The following is a 19,059-nucleotide window of genomic DNA, read 5'->3' on the forward strand; positions in this document are numbered from 1 at the left end:
ATAAGTCCTTAGATAATACTTCAAGTTGCAATATACTATTTTAGAAATGCTCATAATACACCACTAGACCATGGCTGTCCAACTTCTGAGTGGCTGGGGACCACGTTCCCCTCCCCCCCCCCAACACTTCCCAGCCATATGGGCTAGAGACAGACATTACACATAAACCGGCTTGAGTGATCAGAAACTGGTTTAAACGTGTAACAGAACAGATGTTCAGTGCACATAAACCAGTTTGAAAATGGCTGAAACTGGTTTGAGATAAACCTGGTTGAATGTAGTATCAGACTTAACTGATTTGGGTCAAACTGGTTTATACAATGTCTGTCCGAGACCCCTTGCTGGTTTAAGATATACCAGCCCCCCCACAGCATCCCGCATGCTTGGGGTTCTCTGCTCCACAGCAGGGCTGGCTCCTACCCTCTGCTCCTTGGCTGCAGCTCTAGCAGAGACTGCAGGCTGCTCCCCCCGTACCCCTCCCCATGGCCTTGCTGAGATGTCTCTGTATATTAGCTAGCAAATCATATGCAGCGATCAGGAACCGCCCACAGATGCTGTGGGCGTTGCTGGGTGGCAAGGGTTGTTGGTGGGGAGTGGCGACCGCTCGCAGACACTGCTGGCAGTGTTGGCGGTGCCTTTTTGCAGCAGGTGCACTGCCAAGCTCATGTGCACCCACATGTACTCCCTACACGTCACAATGACCTGCACAGATTGAATCAATTCAGGCTCAGGCTTTTTGAATGTCTGTTCCTAGCCATGCTGCACAGGCCACACACCCCTTAGGATACATGATGGGTGGACTGCAAGCTGTGTAGCATGAGCCTCCCTCCACCATGCAGCATATACCCCCTTTAAAGTAAAGCAGGCAACTCCCATTGCACCACACCGGTATCTCATAGTGGCATGGGGTTCCTGGCTCCCCCTCATCCATGCAGACTGCTTCGCTACCTTCAAAGATGGGGGTACACAGCAGAAGTTGGACCTAGAGAGCCCAGAGACTCTGGAAGCAGCAACAGGAAAAAAATGGGTGGAGTGATGCATAGATTGGGAGCCTAGCGGCTACATGTTAATCCCTCAAAAGCCACCAGTTAGACAGTCCTGTACCAGGCCATGGACAGATTGGTACAGTATATGTACTAGTACAGGGGTGGCCAACCAGCAACACGGATGCCACAAAAGCTGATGTTAGTGTCCTGTTGAATTAAACTGCTGCACCTTTTCTTAAGAACAGCTACTGCCATTGTGTTGCCCTTCTTTAGCAATCATAGGGTCACAGGAAAATAGAGCTGGAAGGGACCTCACACAAAAGCATCTAGTTTAACCCCTTGCTCAAGGCAGAATCATTTCTTACTAAATCATCCCAGTCAAGTGTCTAACCAGCTCTTGAAACTTCAAAGGATGGAAATTCCACAGGTCCTCTAGGTAGCCTGTTCGAACGCTTGACCACTCAAAGTTAGAACATTCCTCTTAATCTCCAACCTAAAGTTCTCCAGCTGTAGCTTGAGGCCATTGCTCCTAGTTCTGTCCCCTACAGTCGCAAAGAATATCCATATCTATACTCTCCATAATCACCCTTCGGGTATTTGAAGACTTATCAAATCCATGCGTGCCTTCCCTCCCTCCTCTCCTTGCATTCTTCTCTTCTCCAGACTAAATATATCTAGTTCTTTTATTTAGCTTTTTCTCCTAAATCTCAGCTCCCAGGTCACTAATCATCTTTGCTGTTCTGAGCTGGAATCTAAACTGGACACATCCTTCTTGAAGCATAGAGCCCGAAACAGGACGCTGGCAGGTGAAGGTGAGACCTTTCTAGTGCTGAACAGAGCAGAATAATCACTTGCCTTGATCTGCAGTTGACACTCCTGTTAACAGAACCCAGGATGCTGTTGGCTTTTTTTGCAACAAGAGCACACTGTTGGGCCATAGTCAGCTTCTAGTCTGCTGTAATCACCAGGTCCTTCTCTGCAGTAGTCCAGCAAAGCTAGTTATTTACCACTCTATACTTGTGCGTGCAATTGTTCTCTCCTCAGTGCAGGATTCTGCATTGAATCTAATCTGATTTATAGTGGACTGCTTCTCCAGTCTATCCAGGTAATTCTGGATGCTAGCCCTATTTTCTGGAGTACCTGCAACTGCACCCACCTCAGTGTCATCCCCAGATTTGCTAAGTATGCACTTGATCCCATTATCCAAATAATTAATGAAGACATTAAACAAGACTAGACCAGGACAGACCCCTGAGAAGCCCTACTTGATACCTCCTTCTAGACATTGAACAGTTGATGACTATTCATTGAATATGATGATCCAGCCAATCTAATCAACCAGTCAATCAATCTAATCAAAGCTGTTAATACAGTTGAATAGTTCTTAAGGAGGATTATATGATTTAACAAACCTCTCATTTGTAATGAGTATAGATTATAAAGCCCTGTACAAGAAGGCAGACCTATTTTTTGGGTTGACTCAGGACAACACTATGTTAAGATTCAGGGTATTATTGCTGAGTCACACTTGTGAGATTGGTCCCATTAGTACCAAGCAGATGAAAAAAAGGAATGGCTCTAAGATGTCCTGTAGGAAATGGCAAAAGATGTCTTGTAGGAAAACCCTAGAATCAGCCAAGCTCTATAAAACTTAGTTTAAGGCCCCTGACAGATGCTACACTTAACACATGATTACCTGGTTAATCAAGTCTTAAACACTGACCTGGCCACATGTTCATTCAATTAATGGTGTGATAAAACAGGGAACAAGTCATGAAGTTATCTCACAAAATATGTCTAATAACTTTGTGGCTGGTTCCGGATTAAATTGAACACGTGGCCAGCATTCCCAGCCTTAAGAGCACAGCAGAGCCCATCAAGACTCTGGTGAACACCCTGAGGCTGGAAGTGCTGCTCAGCTGATTGGGGCTCCTACCCAGGGGAGCATACGGAAGCCAAACCTACCATTTTCCAGTGATACGGAGCCCCCTGTGCCAGCAATATGGTACGACTAGGATCTGATCCATGAACCTATAGTAGATATGGCCAAAATATGTATGGCACATGAGGTATGAGGTAGGACTGGGATTGCACATTTGATACCATCATGCCTTTAATTTAATGTGTGTCAATGGCCTCAGGTTTACATTGCTTTATGGTTGTTGACCTAAAGACACACCCCCAGGAAGTTTGGATACTGATATAAGGCCTGCCTGCATTGTCTGCAGATGGGGTAGACATATTTATCATCTACAAAAGAAAACTGAAGAACTTTTAAACAATGTGTCCCCAACATATGGCCCTTGGCCATTTTACTTGGACTGCAGGGCTCTCAGACAGGCCATAAATTCAGGAGGATGACTTGCTAATGAATTCCCAGCTATGGAGTCCTGATAGACACATGTGTCAGTGGCAGGAGAGTAGCAAGGGCGGTGTTAATCCCTGTGCCACCACTCGCCTCACCACTGCTGCTTGTCCTACTAATGGGTCCAGATCTGACTCATGAGGCTCCTTGCAGTGTGGATCTGGCAATCAGGTCTGAAGTCCAGATACAGCAGGGATTGGCAATTATTTGGTCCTGTGGGCCACACAGGCAGTTTTGGGGAGCTGTTGCAGGCTGGTCAGCACCCCCACCCCTCCCCCGCAACAGCCTGCAGTCTACATGCCCTGTGGCTCTTCACCACCACTGGTGCCCAGCAGCAGCTGAGCACACAACCTCATCCCTGACTCTGGCCCTGGCCCATCCCATGCCTGCTATGGACTTGCCCCAGCCAGAGTGGACTAGCTCCAGACCAGCCAGGACCCACACACATTGCCCTGGCCCACCCTGTGCCTGCTCTGCACTGGCCTACCTACAATGAGCAGTGGTGGTGGTAGCCAGGCAGAGGCTACCACCAATCTCCATGAGGCTGAGGCCAGCAGCAGCTGGAAATAGCCACTGCTGCCTGGGCTGCCTAGAAATGGAGTCCAGCTGTGGAGCCGCCCCAGCCCTGTTGTGCACCTTGGGGCAGTGGAATGCATCATGGGCTGGACAGTGCCTGGGCCAGGTGGAACTGAAAGACCCGCTGCAGGCTGGACAAAGTCCCTCCATGGGCCAGATCTACCCCATGGGCCTTTTTTCACCCACCCCGAGATACAGCCTGGGGGTGTAGGTAATTTTGACACCCGCTATTTAAACAATGGAAAACTGAAACTATTTGAAAATAATTCTATTTATAGAGTTCCCCTCCAGAGTCTGTTTATATTCAGAGGAAGAGATGTGTAGGCATTTGATCAGGTGCCATTACAACTAAATCACAAGGATTATTTGCTTGATGAGATGGATATAATTAAAAGTAATAACATGACATTTATTATCAGGAAGGTTATATAGCACTTTCCAATATCAGGCTCTATTTACTTTCCTTTTCTTATAACCTTTTTTATAAGTTTTAACAACTTGGGCTGAAATTCTAACTCAGACTGCATTTTTTTTTTAAAACTTCAGCCAAAATGGTTCAATCATTTTTGAGAACCCAACAGGGTTCTGTCCATGTTCAAACACTGTGGTGATGTTTTCTTTGAACAGCATCATACTTCAGAGCAGAAAGCTGAAATACAGCAGGGACTCAGTGGCCTGTGCATCAAGGATGTGCCTTGTGCTATCCTTGTAAAAATACATCCCAATTTGGCCAAACTACATGCCACTGAAAACTGCAGCTGGCACAAAGGAGGCAGAAAAAGCAGAAACTGATCTCATGAGAAGCTGGGGTATGGTATGACAGTTAGGGCTGTCTGAGCCAAGACCATAATAATAGTCATAGGAGAGGGAGACTTGGGTAAGGAGATGAACTGGTTGAGGATCTGGGTGAGGGAAATGGGGACTGGCTAAAAAGGAGCCTATACATAATAAGTCCTGATCAGAGAGTACAACCTACAACTGGCTTGTAGGATATTACGCAAAAAATCTGAAGGAATGAGATTAGAATTGGGTAGGCAAGGAAAAACAGGACTGAGAGAATCTAGCAGGACTAAAGAAGAGACAGTATGGGACAAGAACAAATTGGAAGAGATAAAGGGATGGGTGCTAACAAATGTGGGGAAAAAGATGCGCTTTATTGGAAGAGGCAGCACATTAGTTGAACTCGGCTCCACAGCAGCTGTATAGATTGTGCACTTCAGTGGGACTTTTTGGTGCTTTTATCTAAAACTAATTCAATTAACTATTAGATAAAAGCACCAGAAAAGCCTCACTGAAGTGCCCGATCTATCCAGACATTGGGCGAGCTAATGCCAGATCAAACTAATGCCAGAAGATATCATATTTCCAATAAATGTTAATGAAATCTTTTTACCACTTATTAGATATTCCATGTAGTGACAGAAAGAAATATTTTTATAATAGCTATTTTATTTTGTAGTTACATTATTTAGAAAGTGAAATTGTCAACTAGATTTTTGCATTATCTCTTTCCATCTGCAATGCTATGTATATGGGTTACCAAGAATATAACAAACAGGGCTAAAAAAACCCACAAACATGTATAAAAGCAACTTAAAACAGCCCTTTGAATATTTAAGTGTAAAAAAAAAATTAAAAATACATACCTATGTTAAGTACTCAGAGCTCATATTTTGCCTTTTATTGGCAATCTCTACTCTCACATTTCTAAAGGTATGATGCTTCCATGCCTGGTGCTGAAAGATAATTTGCTTATCAGGCCTGAAATCTATAACTGATCCTGTACCAAAGACTGCTGAACCTGGGCCTCTATCCAGTAAAGTCCTGGGGGACAATTCAACATTTACGGAGAATGAAGGAACATTTTTTCTGGCATGCAAATTTTAAAAGAAATGAAGGCTTTGTGAGCACCTCTATATAGAAAGCAAAATAGGAAATCAATTCAGATTAAAAATATAGCACTTACCTGGCCCATTGAGAAAATCTTTAATTTGCACTGTGATGAAAGGAGGCGGAATACCACTTTTAGCATCCATCTCTCCTGCTACCGTCTGCAACCAAACCTTGCAATAATCAAGAGCTTCTGGAAGAGTTTTTCCAGGATCTGTAGGGAATATAAGGTAATAATCACTCTCATTAATGATATTCCAGTAATGTGATACACAACAAAATGGTTTACGAAGGAAAGAGGAAACAAAATAAAATCAAGTAAAGCATGCACTAGCTTTGCATTATTTATAGACTGTTTACAAATGATATTAGTGGTTCCATACTTACAGAGTATGTCTGCATGTATATTAATGTGAAATATATATAAATACATAATATATATTACATGAAATATATCTGAAATATAAAATGAGAGTACATTTCAGTGGCTATACTTAATTTGTAATGTGCACAAAAAAGCCAAGAAATAAATCAGCAAATACAAAAGCCCAATGATACCCCTATTCCAAATGTCCATTAAGTTTAGCTTAGCTGATGTGAAAATATCTAATCATTTCAGTTACTCTGTCAACTAGACTCTTGATCTGGTAAAATAGAATCTTACTGGGTACTTCTGGTTTTTTTTTGCATAACAGCAAAAACAGATTAACAGCAAAAGGGACAAACTATACAGCAGTGCAAAGGACCAGAACACCATATGCTGCAGGATGCAGTGTAGTGATAACAGTGCAGTTATTTGATACAGCTTGGAGTTTCACCAATACTGCAATCACTTTTAATGTCAAGCTTTTCAAATTTACTTCAACAGCTCTTCCTGTATGCCCTCTCTAGTGGTATTCCTTTGATCAATCCTTAATATTCACAACTATGAATAAACATTATCATTCAGTTATGCTCAGTGTCGTGAATTTCTTCATTTTTTGGCCATTGCAGATGGCAAAAACCTCCCTGTGCACAAGGCTTATTTCCCCCTTTAACTTTGGCAACTCACACCCAAAGTTACTGTAATAACTATACAAGAAAAAACCCTGACAAATTTTTATAGATTCATAGATTCATTCATAGATGTTAGGGTCGGAAGGGACCTCAATAGATCATCGAGTCCGACCCCCTGCATAGGCAGGAAAGAGTGCTGAGTCTAGATGACCCCAACTAGAAACTCGTCTAACCTCCTCTTGAAGACCCCCAGGGTAGGGGAGAGCACCACCTCCCTTGGGAGCCCGTTCCAGACCTTGGCCACTCAAACTGTGAAGAAGTTCTTCCTAATGTCCAATCTAAATCTGCTCTCTGCTAGCTTGTGGCCATTATTTCTTGTAACCCCCGGGGGCGCCTTGGTGAATAAATACTCACCAATTCCCTTCTGTGCCCCCGTGATGAACTTATAGGCAGCCACAAGGTCGCCTCTCAACCTTCTCTTGCGGAGGCTGAAAAGGTCCAGTTTCTCTAGTCTCTCCTCGTAGGGCTTGGTCTGCAGGCCCTTGACCATACGAGTGGCCCTTCTCTGGACCCTCTCCAGGTTATCCGCATCCTTCTTGAAGTGTGGCGCCCAGAATTGCACGCAGTACTCCAACTGCGGTCTGACCAGCGCCCTATAGAGGGGAAGTATCACCTCCCTGGACCTATTCGTCATGCATCTGCTGATGCACGATAAAGTGCCATTGGCTTTTCTGATGGCTTCGTCACACTGCCGGCTCATGTTCATCTTGGAGTCCACTAGGACTCCAAGATCCCTTTCCACCTCTGTGCCACCCAGCAGGTCATTCCCTAGGCTGTAGGTATGCTGGACATTTTTCCTCCCTAGGTGCCGCACTTTGCATTTCTCCTTGTTGAACTGCATCCTGTTGTTTTCTGCCCACTTATCCAGCCTATCCAGGTCTGCCTGCAGCTGTTCCCTGCCCTCCGGCGTGTCCACTTCTCCCCATAGCTTTGTGTCATCTGCAAACTTGGACAGAGTACATTTGACTCCCTCGTCCAAGTCACTGATGAAGACATTAAAGAGTATCGGTCCAAGGACCGAGCCCTGCGGGACCCCACTGCCCACACCCTTCCAGGTCGAGACCGACCCATCTACCATGACTCTTTGGGTGCGACCCTCTAGCCAATTCGCCACCCACCGGACTGTGCAGTCATCCACATCACAGCCTCTTAGCTTGTTCACCAGTATGGGGTGGGATACCGTATCGAAGGCCTTCCTGAAGTCTAAGTATACGACATCCACCCCTCCTCCTGTGTCCAGGCGTTTCGTAACCTGGTCATAGAAAGAGACTAGGTTGGTCAGGCACGATCTGCCCGCCACAAACCCATGCTGGTTTCCCCTCAGCATAATTTGCCCTGCCGGGCTCTCACAAATGTGAGCCTTGATAATTTTTTCAAAGACTTTACCAAGGATGGAGGTGAGACTGACTGGCCTATAGTTGCCTGGGTCCTCCTTCCTCCCCTTTTTGAAAATGGGGACCACGTTAGCCCTTTTCCAGTCCTCCGGGACTTGGCCTGTGCGCCACGAGCGTTCAAATATTCCTGCCAGTGGCTCTGCAATGATTTTGGCATTCATAATTTTATTTAGAAAAAAATCCTTCGAAATATTCAGTTTCTCTTTAAATCCAAGATTCTCTCTTTCTAGTTTTATGATCACAGAGTGCCCTCCTTGCCCCTTCTATTTTACAATTTTCTTACCATACATTTCCTCGCTCCCATTTAATTTAAAAAATGTTAGCGTAGTTTTTACTTATCTGAGGTTTTACTGATTGGATGGCTTTCAAGAACAGTATTTACATAACCACCATTATAGTCAACATATGGTAATATGGTATCACATATGAGCAGGGTATATTAAGTCTGCCTTGGAATTTGTCTTTCTTGACCTTATCATGTGATTCATATAAAACTTGGCACATATGAAGCCTTATGTGATTTCAAAGAACATACTGAAACCAATTGATCATGACTTTAGATCTATATGGCAAAGATCAAAAGTTAGCACATTCTTCTATTTTTATTTGATCAATTTTCAGGCAATGATTTTATAGCAGTGTTTGTACTGTGCGACATATATTATAGCCAGAGTACTTTTTTCCTTTATATTCCCCCCCTCCATTTTTAAAGTCACCTCTAAACAGTTATTTTAGGGTCAATTCATTCTTGATCAGTGCATGCAACAACATGAATGTATTTTTCCACATGAATTTTCTGCACTTTATTACTGTTTCCCTCTAATTATACTGAACAGAATAGTAGGATCTATTCCTTTTTATACTATAAGCTCTTTAAAGTAGAGTATATAACTTTCTCTGCTTCTAGACAGTGTCTAGCATTTTACAAATAATAAATAGCAAAAGAATTTTCTCTTCGTAAGTTTGTGTCATTGTTTCTATATTATATTACAGTATAATAAAACTCCCAAATCATTCAAAATGCAGAACTTGAGCAGAATTCAAAACAAGATTGGTCATATTTTCAAAATATTCTTGGTGTAAATAGGCTATTCAGGTGCAAATGCTGAGAAATCAGAGGAAGTTCACAAATGAACGACACAAGTCATTAGGGCAAATTATGAGTAGAGGTGAAAGGAGTTAAATGTGTATCATGTCTAAAGTGTGATCTAAGGCAGAAAACACAGTATGAATACTTGTAGCTTTAGGGACCAAGGAAAGAACAAATCAGCTATGATGTCTCAGGGAGTATAAATTACAATAATGGTAATGGAATAAAAATCAGAGAAAATGTAGGTTAAATATTAAAGAAATTTCTGATGGTTAGAATATGCAATATTCTCCCCAGGGAAGCACTGAAAATGCTGTTGTTTGGGATATTTAAAAATGCACAGATGAAATACTACAAAAGGTACAATAGGGAAAAATTATATTGTGTAAGGGAATGGATCTGTATAATGTACTATAATAGCTATTTATGTTTCCATCTTCTATGATTCTCCCCCCCAAAAATCAACACTTGGACTTGCAGTTATTTGTACAAACCAGATTGTCAAACAGGGTGCTGCAATACACTTTAAAGAGTGCTGCAGGGGAGTTAGTGTAGTTTTTACTGTTATTGGTACTGCTAGGTGTGTAAAAGCTTATACATGACTCACAAAATAAGCCCAGAGATTTCAGATAGGTATCTATCCATAGTGTCAAAAATAGTTTGACCTGTTGTAGTCTTTTTGAGGTACTTCTTAATAGAAGAATTATTCTATTATTTTTCCATAATCAAAATCAAATGAAAAGTAGGAGCTGGTATTTTCCGACGGGTACCTTTAATCTAACAAGGAGGTACCTTGAGTTTAAAAAGTTTTATGTATGCACTGTCCTGTATCCTGTCTGACAGACTACTGCCAGACAATTCAGAGTAATATACAAAAAGCCCTGAAATCTGGCAAATATGGATACTCTGGTCCCTGTGGAAAAACTCATTCTAACCCCCTAATAATTAGAAATTGGCTTAAAACCCTGATACTTGAGGTTTTATATCCTGCTCAGTTTATCTTTGGACATAATTATTTCTTTGAATTCTCAGTATTTTTGTTATATGAATAAGTATACATATGTTATATGTATTGCTAAGTGGCAGTGAGTTCCACAGTTTAATTAATGTTGCTTGTTAAAAAAAATTCTCTTCATTAGCTTGGAATGAGCAACACCCCCTCACATTCTTATGCAACTAAGAGGGAGAAAAACAGAAACTCCTGATTAGAGCTACACATTAAAAGGTTATTCTATATCTTAGAAGAGTTTGATATTCTAATTTTGAATGAGCTGCTGAAGAATGAAGGAGTGATAAACCTGGGCAACGCAGGTTTTCAAGCTCTTGACTCATTGTGTGGATCCATTAAGTGGGCTGCCAAGTGACAGGGTGAGAGAGAGCTGGGAGAGGTTTCTATACATCTGGGGTAGGGACAGAAATTACACATAAACTAGTATAAGAATATCAAACTCTTCTAAGATATGGAATAACCTTTTTATGTGCAGCTCTAATCAGGAGTTTCTGTTTTTCTCCCTCTTAGCTGCACAACCGAAACCAGTTTATGATAAACCTGGATGGATGTAGTACAAGACTTAACTGATTTAGCTTAAATCAGTCGATTGAACTTCTGTCCCAGATCCCCTCCAGATTCAAGTTAACTCACAGTCCCACAGCATCCCAGGATGCTCTGTACATCCCTCACAAGCCCCCCCACCCTTTGCAGGATGGGCAGGCTAACCTTGGTCCAAGCTTTCTGTTCCAGCTGAGCACGAAAGTGTGCTCTACAGCCCCACAGCTTCTGGTCTGGGCCACTGCAGGCATATGGCTGTATTTTCAGAATCAAAAGTCAATGTCACTTGCTTATTGGTTCACTCTACACAGTTTAAACTAACTGATGAAGGTTGAATCAATTCAGCCTTGGGTTTTTTGACTGTCTATATTTAGCCCAGGAAAACAGAAATATTTTACAATTTACTGAAAGGAACTGATTCATGATGGGTCACCATGCTGGGTCAAGGGTTAGAAGTGATCAGAAGTCAACTTCGATGTATTTTCAGGAGGAAAGAAATCCTGGCTTTGTCTATGATTTCCCATGCAATCTTGGACAAATCAACCAACCTCTTTGTGAATTAGTTTCCCCATCTATAAAACAGCAATTTTGTGAGCCAAAGCATATTAGTGCTTGCAAAGTACTTTGAGGTACCTGGATGGAAGATTATTTGAAAGCAAAAAGTATTGTTCTCATGTTTAAAAAAAAAAAATCAATACAATTATGTACTTAGAGCAGATGACAAACTATTATAAACCTAGTGTAGCTAATAAGTTAAAGAAATGGTATGTTATTCGGTAAAAATAAGTGGTATGTTAAAAATTAATTCTATTATTTGATTTAATCATTGTAAATTAATACTGTTTAAACAAATCTATGCACAGCTGTTCATGAAAAGTATAGAGTCAGATTAAAAAAAAAAACAACCCTCTACCACCTAAATTAAACCTGTATTTATAATTTTTAGTTAACTACAGGTTGGATGATATTTTTAAAAGATCACATATTTAAAGATATGTTGGTTCCTAAGACTTACAAATTTCAGTGGGAGTTCAATGCCTAGTGTCCTTTAAAAATATTTCCTGAAGCCACTTAGGAAACTAAATCCCATTGACATTTAATGGGGCTTAGGCAGCCATTGAAATTTTATCTTTTATGTACATTTATACCTTTTTTTTTTTAAAGACATATTTTACTCTTCAGGCCAGGGGTTAACAACATACAGCCTGTGGGCCAGATCCAGCCTTCAATCTCCATGACTTCCAACCTAGTTACTGCTGCTACACCTGCTTCTCCCTGTCACACAGCTGCATGGTGAGGGCTTTGCACATCCCTACCACATGGCTGGGTAGCAAGTGTTTTATGGTACAGGCTGGAGTGAGACAGTTTGGGTCAGAGGGGCTGGACACTAGGACCCAGCCACCAATGCCTCTCTTCCCCACCATGATCTGAAGACAGTGCTTCCAGCTGGAAATTCTCCAGGGCGGGGAGGGCAATGCAACTGCTGCCGAGGCTCCCCTCTCCCCACAGAATAGTGCCTAAGCCCATGTCTGCATGATCCAAAGTTTCTGTGGGTGGGATCCAGCCTGAAGACTACAGGTTGCTAATCCCTGCTTTAGTTTTTGCATCTTTCACACCTTGGATGATGCAAATACTCCAATAATTTCATTCCGGTATACAGTCCAATTTTAGTAACTTTCACATACATTTTCTCCTGCATGAGGACAATACTATAATTTTCTTTGGGTTACAAATGCTAAGTGGAATGAATTTTTATTTCTAAAAAAACCTGCTTCTGTTGGAATCAAAAGAATACAAACCTGGAAACAATTCCATTAGCTTACATCTGAGCTCTGGGTCAAATTATTTCCCAAGTGTTAGCTGCATGGCTTTTGATAGGAAGTCCAAATATGTGGACTTTTTGCAGACCCAAGGCATTGTAGACACTTAGCATATCCATGGATGCAGCTGTTATGCAGAAAGGAACAGGTGGCAGGGTAACAGAATTTTTCAAGAGCTCTGCCAGGAAAATGAACTATAAAACCCTACCTGTTGAATTCCACCCCTCTCCTCCAAAAGAAGCCGCCTGGGAGAAACAGTGAGTCAACACATTTCCTGCCTGATTTGATCCCTGCCCCTCCTTGTTCAGCCACCAGGAGTAGGGGTTACATATGGCCTGAACCACTGCATCCGCTTCTGATGGTGCTTCTGCCATCAAAGGTCTGGATTATTAAAAAAAACATTCACAGTGATCATGTATGATGTTTAGATGGACTCATAATAGCTGTTTTTGGAAATGGGACTCTGGAGGAAGTTGAAGAAATTCCATGCATAACAAACACTTGGGAAATTTCTCTCCTTTACTAACGACCAGGCTGCACATTCACCTCTTTCAAAACAAACAGAAAAACCCAAGCAAACAAAGAGAAAATATATTTTTCAAGAATGCTCTGAGCACCATGCTCAGGAAATGATGCAACTCGAAATCTGGACTACATTATGTGAAGCTAAACAAATGCGGATTTAAAAAATATTTATAAATGTACCTAATGAAATTATGTTAAAAACAATTGCAGACTCTTTTATTTAAATAGGATTGCTATTAATACAGTTGTGAAAACGAAATATGCTGGGAGAAGATGCCAATTTTGTGAGATGCTGTTCCAGGCAGGATGAAGAGAAAATGGAAATGTTGCTTTCTGGACACTTTGAAGAAGACACGATAAAGCAGTTCCTCCTTGTTGGGAGGGCTTAAAGCAGTAAGTATTCTTGATTTTCTTTTATGACGTGAAGCTCCAATCACTGACTGCATGAATCATTATACAATTACAAAAATAAAAATTGTGTAAGACAAATAGACTCCTTCTGCACAACTACGATAGGATAGGGCCATAGTTACAGTATTGTAACGAACCTCCCCTTCATATTAGCTTGTTTGCAGGTGGGTAGGGTTTGTGAAAGTGACTGGCAAAATGGAAACCACTCTTGCTGCTAGCTCTGAAAGAGGCAGGCACTGCTGTTGGCGAGTTTTGCCTGTATTTTGTTGATTTTTTTGATTATGAGGTCTTCCCTTACCTTTTGAATACTCTGGATGTTATAGTATCAGTGGTAAGTACCATATAATAGTCAACATGGATATATACATTCAGCTAGTACATGCATATCAAGTTGTCTAACAGAGGCCAAAATTACATAAGGGCTTTGCCAGTTTCTGCTGTTGCAGGTTCTGGCTCAGGAAAAGTGCAGTCAGACTTTGCAAATTTAAACATGAGATAAAATTCCATCTCACTGAAGTCCTTGGCTAAACTACCAAATTTAAATGCCAGAATCTGGAAGCACCAGAAGAGGTGCAAAAGAGTAACATTTTGTGTACTTTGAAATAAAATACCTTACTACAAAAAATATCAATACACAATTAGTACTGAAGCACTAATGACATAAATAATAGCCCAACTGTGACTTCCAGATTCAATTAATTTATTTTCAAGTTTACTTCTTTTTCATGGCCAGATACAAGAACCACCTAATTTTATTTTCAGGCCTCAAATTCTTTTAGCTTGAAGATAGTTTTTATGTTGTTTTCATCCAGATTTTGTCAATGTTTTCCTTTAGCAAAAACAAAGTTTCTTGAATAAAAATGTAAACAAAAATATATATCCCACATAAGAGGCATTTACTGTGAGCGTCAGACATACTGACTCTTAATCTCACTCATTCTCCCCTGACCACGAATGTTTCTTGTGTTTTTCCCTCAATGTAAGTTGTCTATAAGAAATATCTGCACTTTCACCTTTAAAAATAAGTTGTCAGCAAAACGACAAGTTAGCTTTTTCTGGCCTTACTCAAGTGTTTCCCAATAATTCTTACAAATTTAAGACAGACAAAATGCATTGCTTCAGTTAGGATTCCTTTGGACTATTAATAAATCAAAGTATCTATTTTACTTATAAACTTTCTAGGAAAAGATTAAATTTAGAAATGCCTGTAGAGATCCATCTGCTATAGGACATGGTTGCTAATTTAAAAAAAAAATAACCTGCATAAAAAATGTGTCAGAGATGTAGAATGACTCCCCGACAGCTCCATGCCCAAAGGTATGCTTGTTTGAGGTGTACAACTCAACAATACAGTGCTGGCCTAGTGATGCGTTAAAAATACAACAATTAAGCAAAACATTCAGGCTAGGAACAGGTGCTGTATCCCACTTGAGAACAACTCTCCAGACCCAGTGTTCTAAGATTTTCACTTCTTGTTCTAGAGCAGGGGTCAGCAACCCTGAGCATGTGTGCCGAGCATGGCACGTAAGGCCATTTTGCTTGGCATGCCACCACCAGCCCCGGCTCTGGGCAGCTGCTGCCAACCACAGAGCCCAGGCTGCTCCCAGCAGGTGGTTGGGAAGCTGCAAGCCCTGGCTTTGTGGTTGGTAGCAGCTACCCAGAGCCAGGGATGGGTGCAGCAGGCAGGCTGCGAACAGCTGTGCCGGGCTCTGGCATCAGTTCTGTACCGCTGCGCGCATGCACGCGCTTCTCGGAGCAGGCAGGGGGGCGGGGGGAAAGCTGAGGCAGCGCAACCCTGGTCTCTCCTCTGCTGCCGGTACAGAGCTGATGGCAGGGCTCTGGAGCCTAGTGCAGCTGTTTGTAGCCAGTCTGGGTGCAGCAAGCAATGGGGAGGCTACAAATAGCTTTGCTGGGCTCCACAGCTCCAGCATCAGCTCCATGCTGGCAGTGACTGCACGTGCACTGAGGCGCGCATGCACGCACTGGTACAGAGCTGATGCTGGAGCCTGGCACAGCTGTTTGCAGCCTGCTTGCTGCAGCGGCCCAGAGCCCTGGCTGGCTACAAGCAGCTGCTTTGGGCTCCGGAGCCCAGTCTTCAGCTCTGTGCCAGCAGCAGGGGAGAGACTGAGGTTGCGCTGCCTCAGGCCCATGCGCCAGTACAGAGCTGATGCTGGAGCCTGGTGCAGCTGTTTGCAGCCTGCTTGCTGCAGCGGCCCAGAGCCCTGGCTGGCTACAAGCAGCTGCTCCAGGCTCCAGAGCCCAGGCATCAGCTCTGTGCCAGCAGCAGGGGAGAGGCTGGGGTTCTGCTGCCTCAGGCACCCCCCACTGTCTGCTCTGAGGCACATGTGCAGCTGTTTGCAACCTCCTGGCTGCAGCCAGCCTCAGCTCTGGGTAGCTGCTGCCAACTATGGAGCCTGGGCTGCTTGCAGCAGGGCTTGCAGCTGAGCCTGCCTGATTCCCACCCACTCCAAGCCCAGTGCTGGCCCAGCCCTCCTACTAGGATGAGGTGTGCCGCAAGTTTGCGGGCTTAGCTGTGTGGAGTGGGTGGGTGGTTGGGCTGATGGGCAGTCCCTGTGCCGGGGCCTTGGCTGGCTGCGCTGCAGCCTGGGGGCTGGCTCCCCAGGGAAGCACAGGGGCTCTGGCAGGCCCAGTGCATTGTTGGGTCGGACTTTGTCCGGTGGCTCAGCAGCCCGGCTCTGTGCACCTGTGCCTCAGGTTCTATGCGTCTGTGTGTGTACATGTGCCTGGTTCTGGATGTGTGTGTGCATGTGTCTGTTCTGATTCTCTGTGTTTGTGCACATGTGGTTCTGTGTGTGCGTGGGTGTGTGCGGTTGTGTGTGTGCATGTGTATGTGCCTGGTTCTCTCTCTGCTCTCCTTTCTCTCTGTCCTCTTTTTTCTTTCTCTTTCTCCTCTTTCTCTTATTGCTCTTTTCTCTCTCTCTCTCTCTCTCACTAAAACATGCTTAACAAAAAAAATACATAACAACAAAGGCAACATTTATGATTATTACATAGACTAATATGCAGTGCATCCTGACATGTACCGCCTACCCCCTCCACCCCCAATTTTGTTTTTCTGGCATGCCGGCAACTCCAGTGCCTTCCAAGGTAGACATTGTGGTTTTTTTGGCACTCCAGCCAAAAAACATTGCCTACCCCTGTTCTAGAGAAATGCACACCAGACCCTCAAATAATTATGTTACCACTTAAATGTTATTTTTATTTCTTTTTGGAGGTTTCTATAATTTTACTGACAGACTTGCACACAAGAACACATTGCAAATGGAATCTAAGTGTGATCAACTCCCCACTTCACCTGCTCAGATTAGAATTCAATTCATCTGAGAACTGTATTAGCTGGCCTATGAGGACCACATAAGCAGCAGCTGCACCAGAAAGTAGGGTGGATTTGTTGTGCTGATGCATATGTAAAATTGTGGAGAATGGCTTACTCTACTGCTTATCAAAGTTAAATAACAAAAAATAGCAATAACATTTAGCTTTCAGATGCTGTTCTTCAGTTTTCTTGTGGCACATAATTTATCATGCATTTCAAACACCTCCTCAGTTTGTTAGCCACTACTGTTATAGTATTGTTTCCCCTAAAGAAGAGCTATGACAGAGTATTTTATATATGTTCATAAAACTAAATGCATGTGTGGTTGGACTAACAGTGTTTAAATTTTCACAAGGGCACAAAAATAGCCTCAGTACAATCATTCAAAATGCTCTAAAACATTCCTAACATAGTTTTCTCAATAGTATAGCATATATAGAATGCACCACACGGATGGCATGGTAAAAAGTTTTTACTGGCATTTGTTTGGGAGGATCTGCGTAACTCAACTCATGGCTTTGCTAGTTTTAATTAATGAGAACATCCCAGATAAGTGCCAATAAAAACATTATAGCATGGATTATGTATTTCTCAGGCTCTCCCTTCTATATAAACACCAATAGAAAGTACCTCTACCAAAAAGACTGAATAAAAGCAATGTCCATATGTAAAGTATAAGTTCAAATGCTGTGTTTTTCCACCAACCTTCTCTGACACAGGAAGGAATACAGTAGGAGGTTACAGCAGAGAGTAAACAGCAGCTAAGATGTTTCCTTCAATAAATTTCATACCATCCTTCTATTTGAAAGATACATCTCTTTCAGACAAAACTATTAGCAGGTGGTCAGAAAATGTCAAAGAAATTGGCTGGAATATTAATCACAAACCAAATGCAGTAGTTTAACAAATGTGGTGCAAAGCTCCTGCTGCTATGTTTTATAGCAGTAAATAACATAGTTCATGGCAATTTATCCTCAAAAATGTGGTAATCTAAACAATTAGATTATCTACTGCGCAAAACTGGCAGAAACCTCCTACATTTTTTGTCTTGCCTTGCAGTATCGCAGAGAGACAGCTTGGTTAAGACAAGCAGGATTTAAAAAATAATATTAGGAATTTGTAGGAAATTTTAGTTCATTACCACTTGTGGTTGGTGTCCAGTGTGGGACCTGAGACTTCACTGGTAGACATTGTGCCTATGGGAAAATAAAAGCTCTGAAGTTCTTCCAGACCAGCATCTATCCCCCTTTGTGCTCTTCTCTCCCACAGCAAAGAGTAAGAGGATTCAGAAAGCAGTTGAGTCTTAACAGAGAGGCCAAGGACAGCCTAAGCCTGAATTATTGGTTAAATGGTATAGGACCTACAAACCTGGACTGGACCCATATACATGTTTTAGATATGTGAGATGGGGCAATGGGCACAGATCATCTCTCTCTGCTATCATATTAATGAAGCCGTGGCTTGCCACTTCACCCTGTTCCTGTTTCTTGCTTCCTTCATCTGTGTGTCCTGATCAGTGTCACACAAATCTCACTCAAGTCAATGATACTGTTATATCTGAGGGTATATTTTAGATATAAATAATGTGCTGGTATAATCTGACATAAAGAGATGAAGAATAATCGCAGTTTACAAAGTGTCATCTTTACCAGTTCATTTAATTTGGCCTATCCCTCCAGAAATCCTTCACCTATTATATCTCACACAGGCACTAAGTCATTTCATTTCTCTAGACTTACTTTGGTCAACCACATTTCTATAGAAGGTATTTATTTTTGAAACTATACTAATGAATTATCAGTTACCACCTGTAGTCACAAATTCTAAACAGGTATTATACATTTCTTGTTGAATTATCATAACTTTTGAAATAGAGATGAAAAAGCAATCCCAATATGACTGCAAAATTATCCAATTCACTGATTGCTTTGTATTTGCATAGGTTCTAGTTATTGCACCACTAGCTATTCAACAGGAAGTATACAAGGAGTTTCCTAACACCCTTTATATAAACTTCTGCAGAAGCATGTTTCTTCCAGAGACAAGGATAAAAACAGATA

The 19,059-nt window shown here is 42.2% G+C and overlaps 1 protein-coding gene across 2 annotated transcripts in view; it reads right to left on the reverse strand.

Moving 5' to 3' along the window:
* The window catches only part of VPS13B (vacuolar protein sorting 13 homolog B), an 877,527-nt gene that overhangs the window by 173,107 nt on the left and 685,361 nt on the right, over positions 1 to 19,059 (reverse strand). For both annotated transcript variants that reach the window (XM_059723846.1, XM_006263597.4), the window contains one exon: positions 5,894 to 6,031. In XM_059723846.1, coding sequence (XP_059579829.1) covers positions 5,894 to 6,031 — 138 coding nt within the window. The remainder of the gene's footprint in view (positions 1 to 5,893; positions 6,032 to 19,059) is intronic.

Source organism: Alligator mississippiensis, chromosome 3, assembly GCF_030867095.1.
Source record: "Alligator mississippiensis isolate rAllMis1 chromosome 3, rAllMis1, whole genome shotgun sequence".
In the NCBI taxonomy this organism is placed as follows: Eukaryota; Metazoa; Chordata; order Crocodylia; family Alligatoridae; genus Alligator; species Alligator mississippiensis.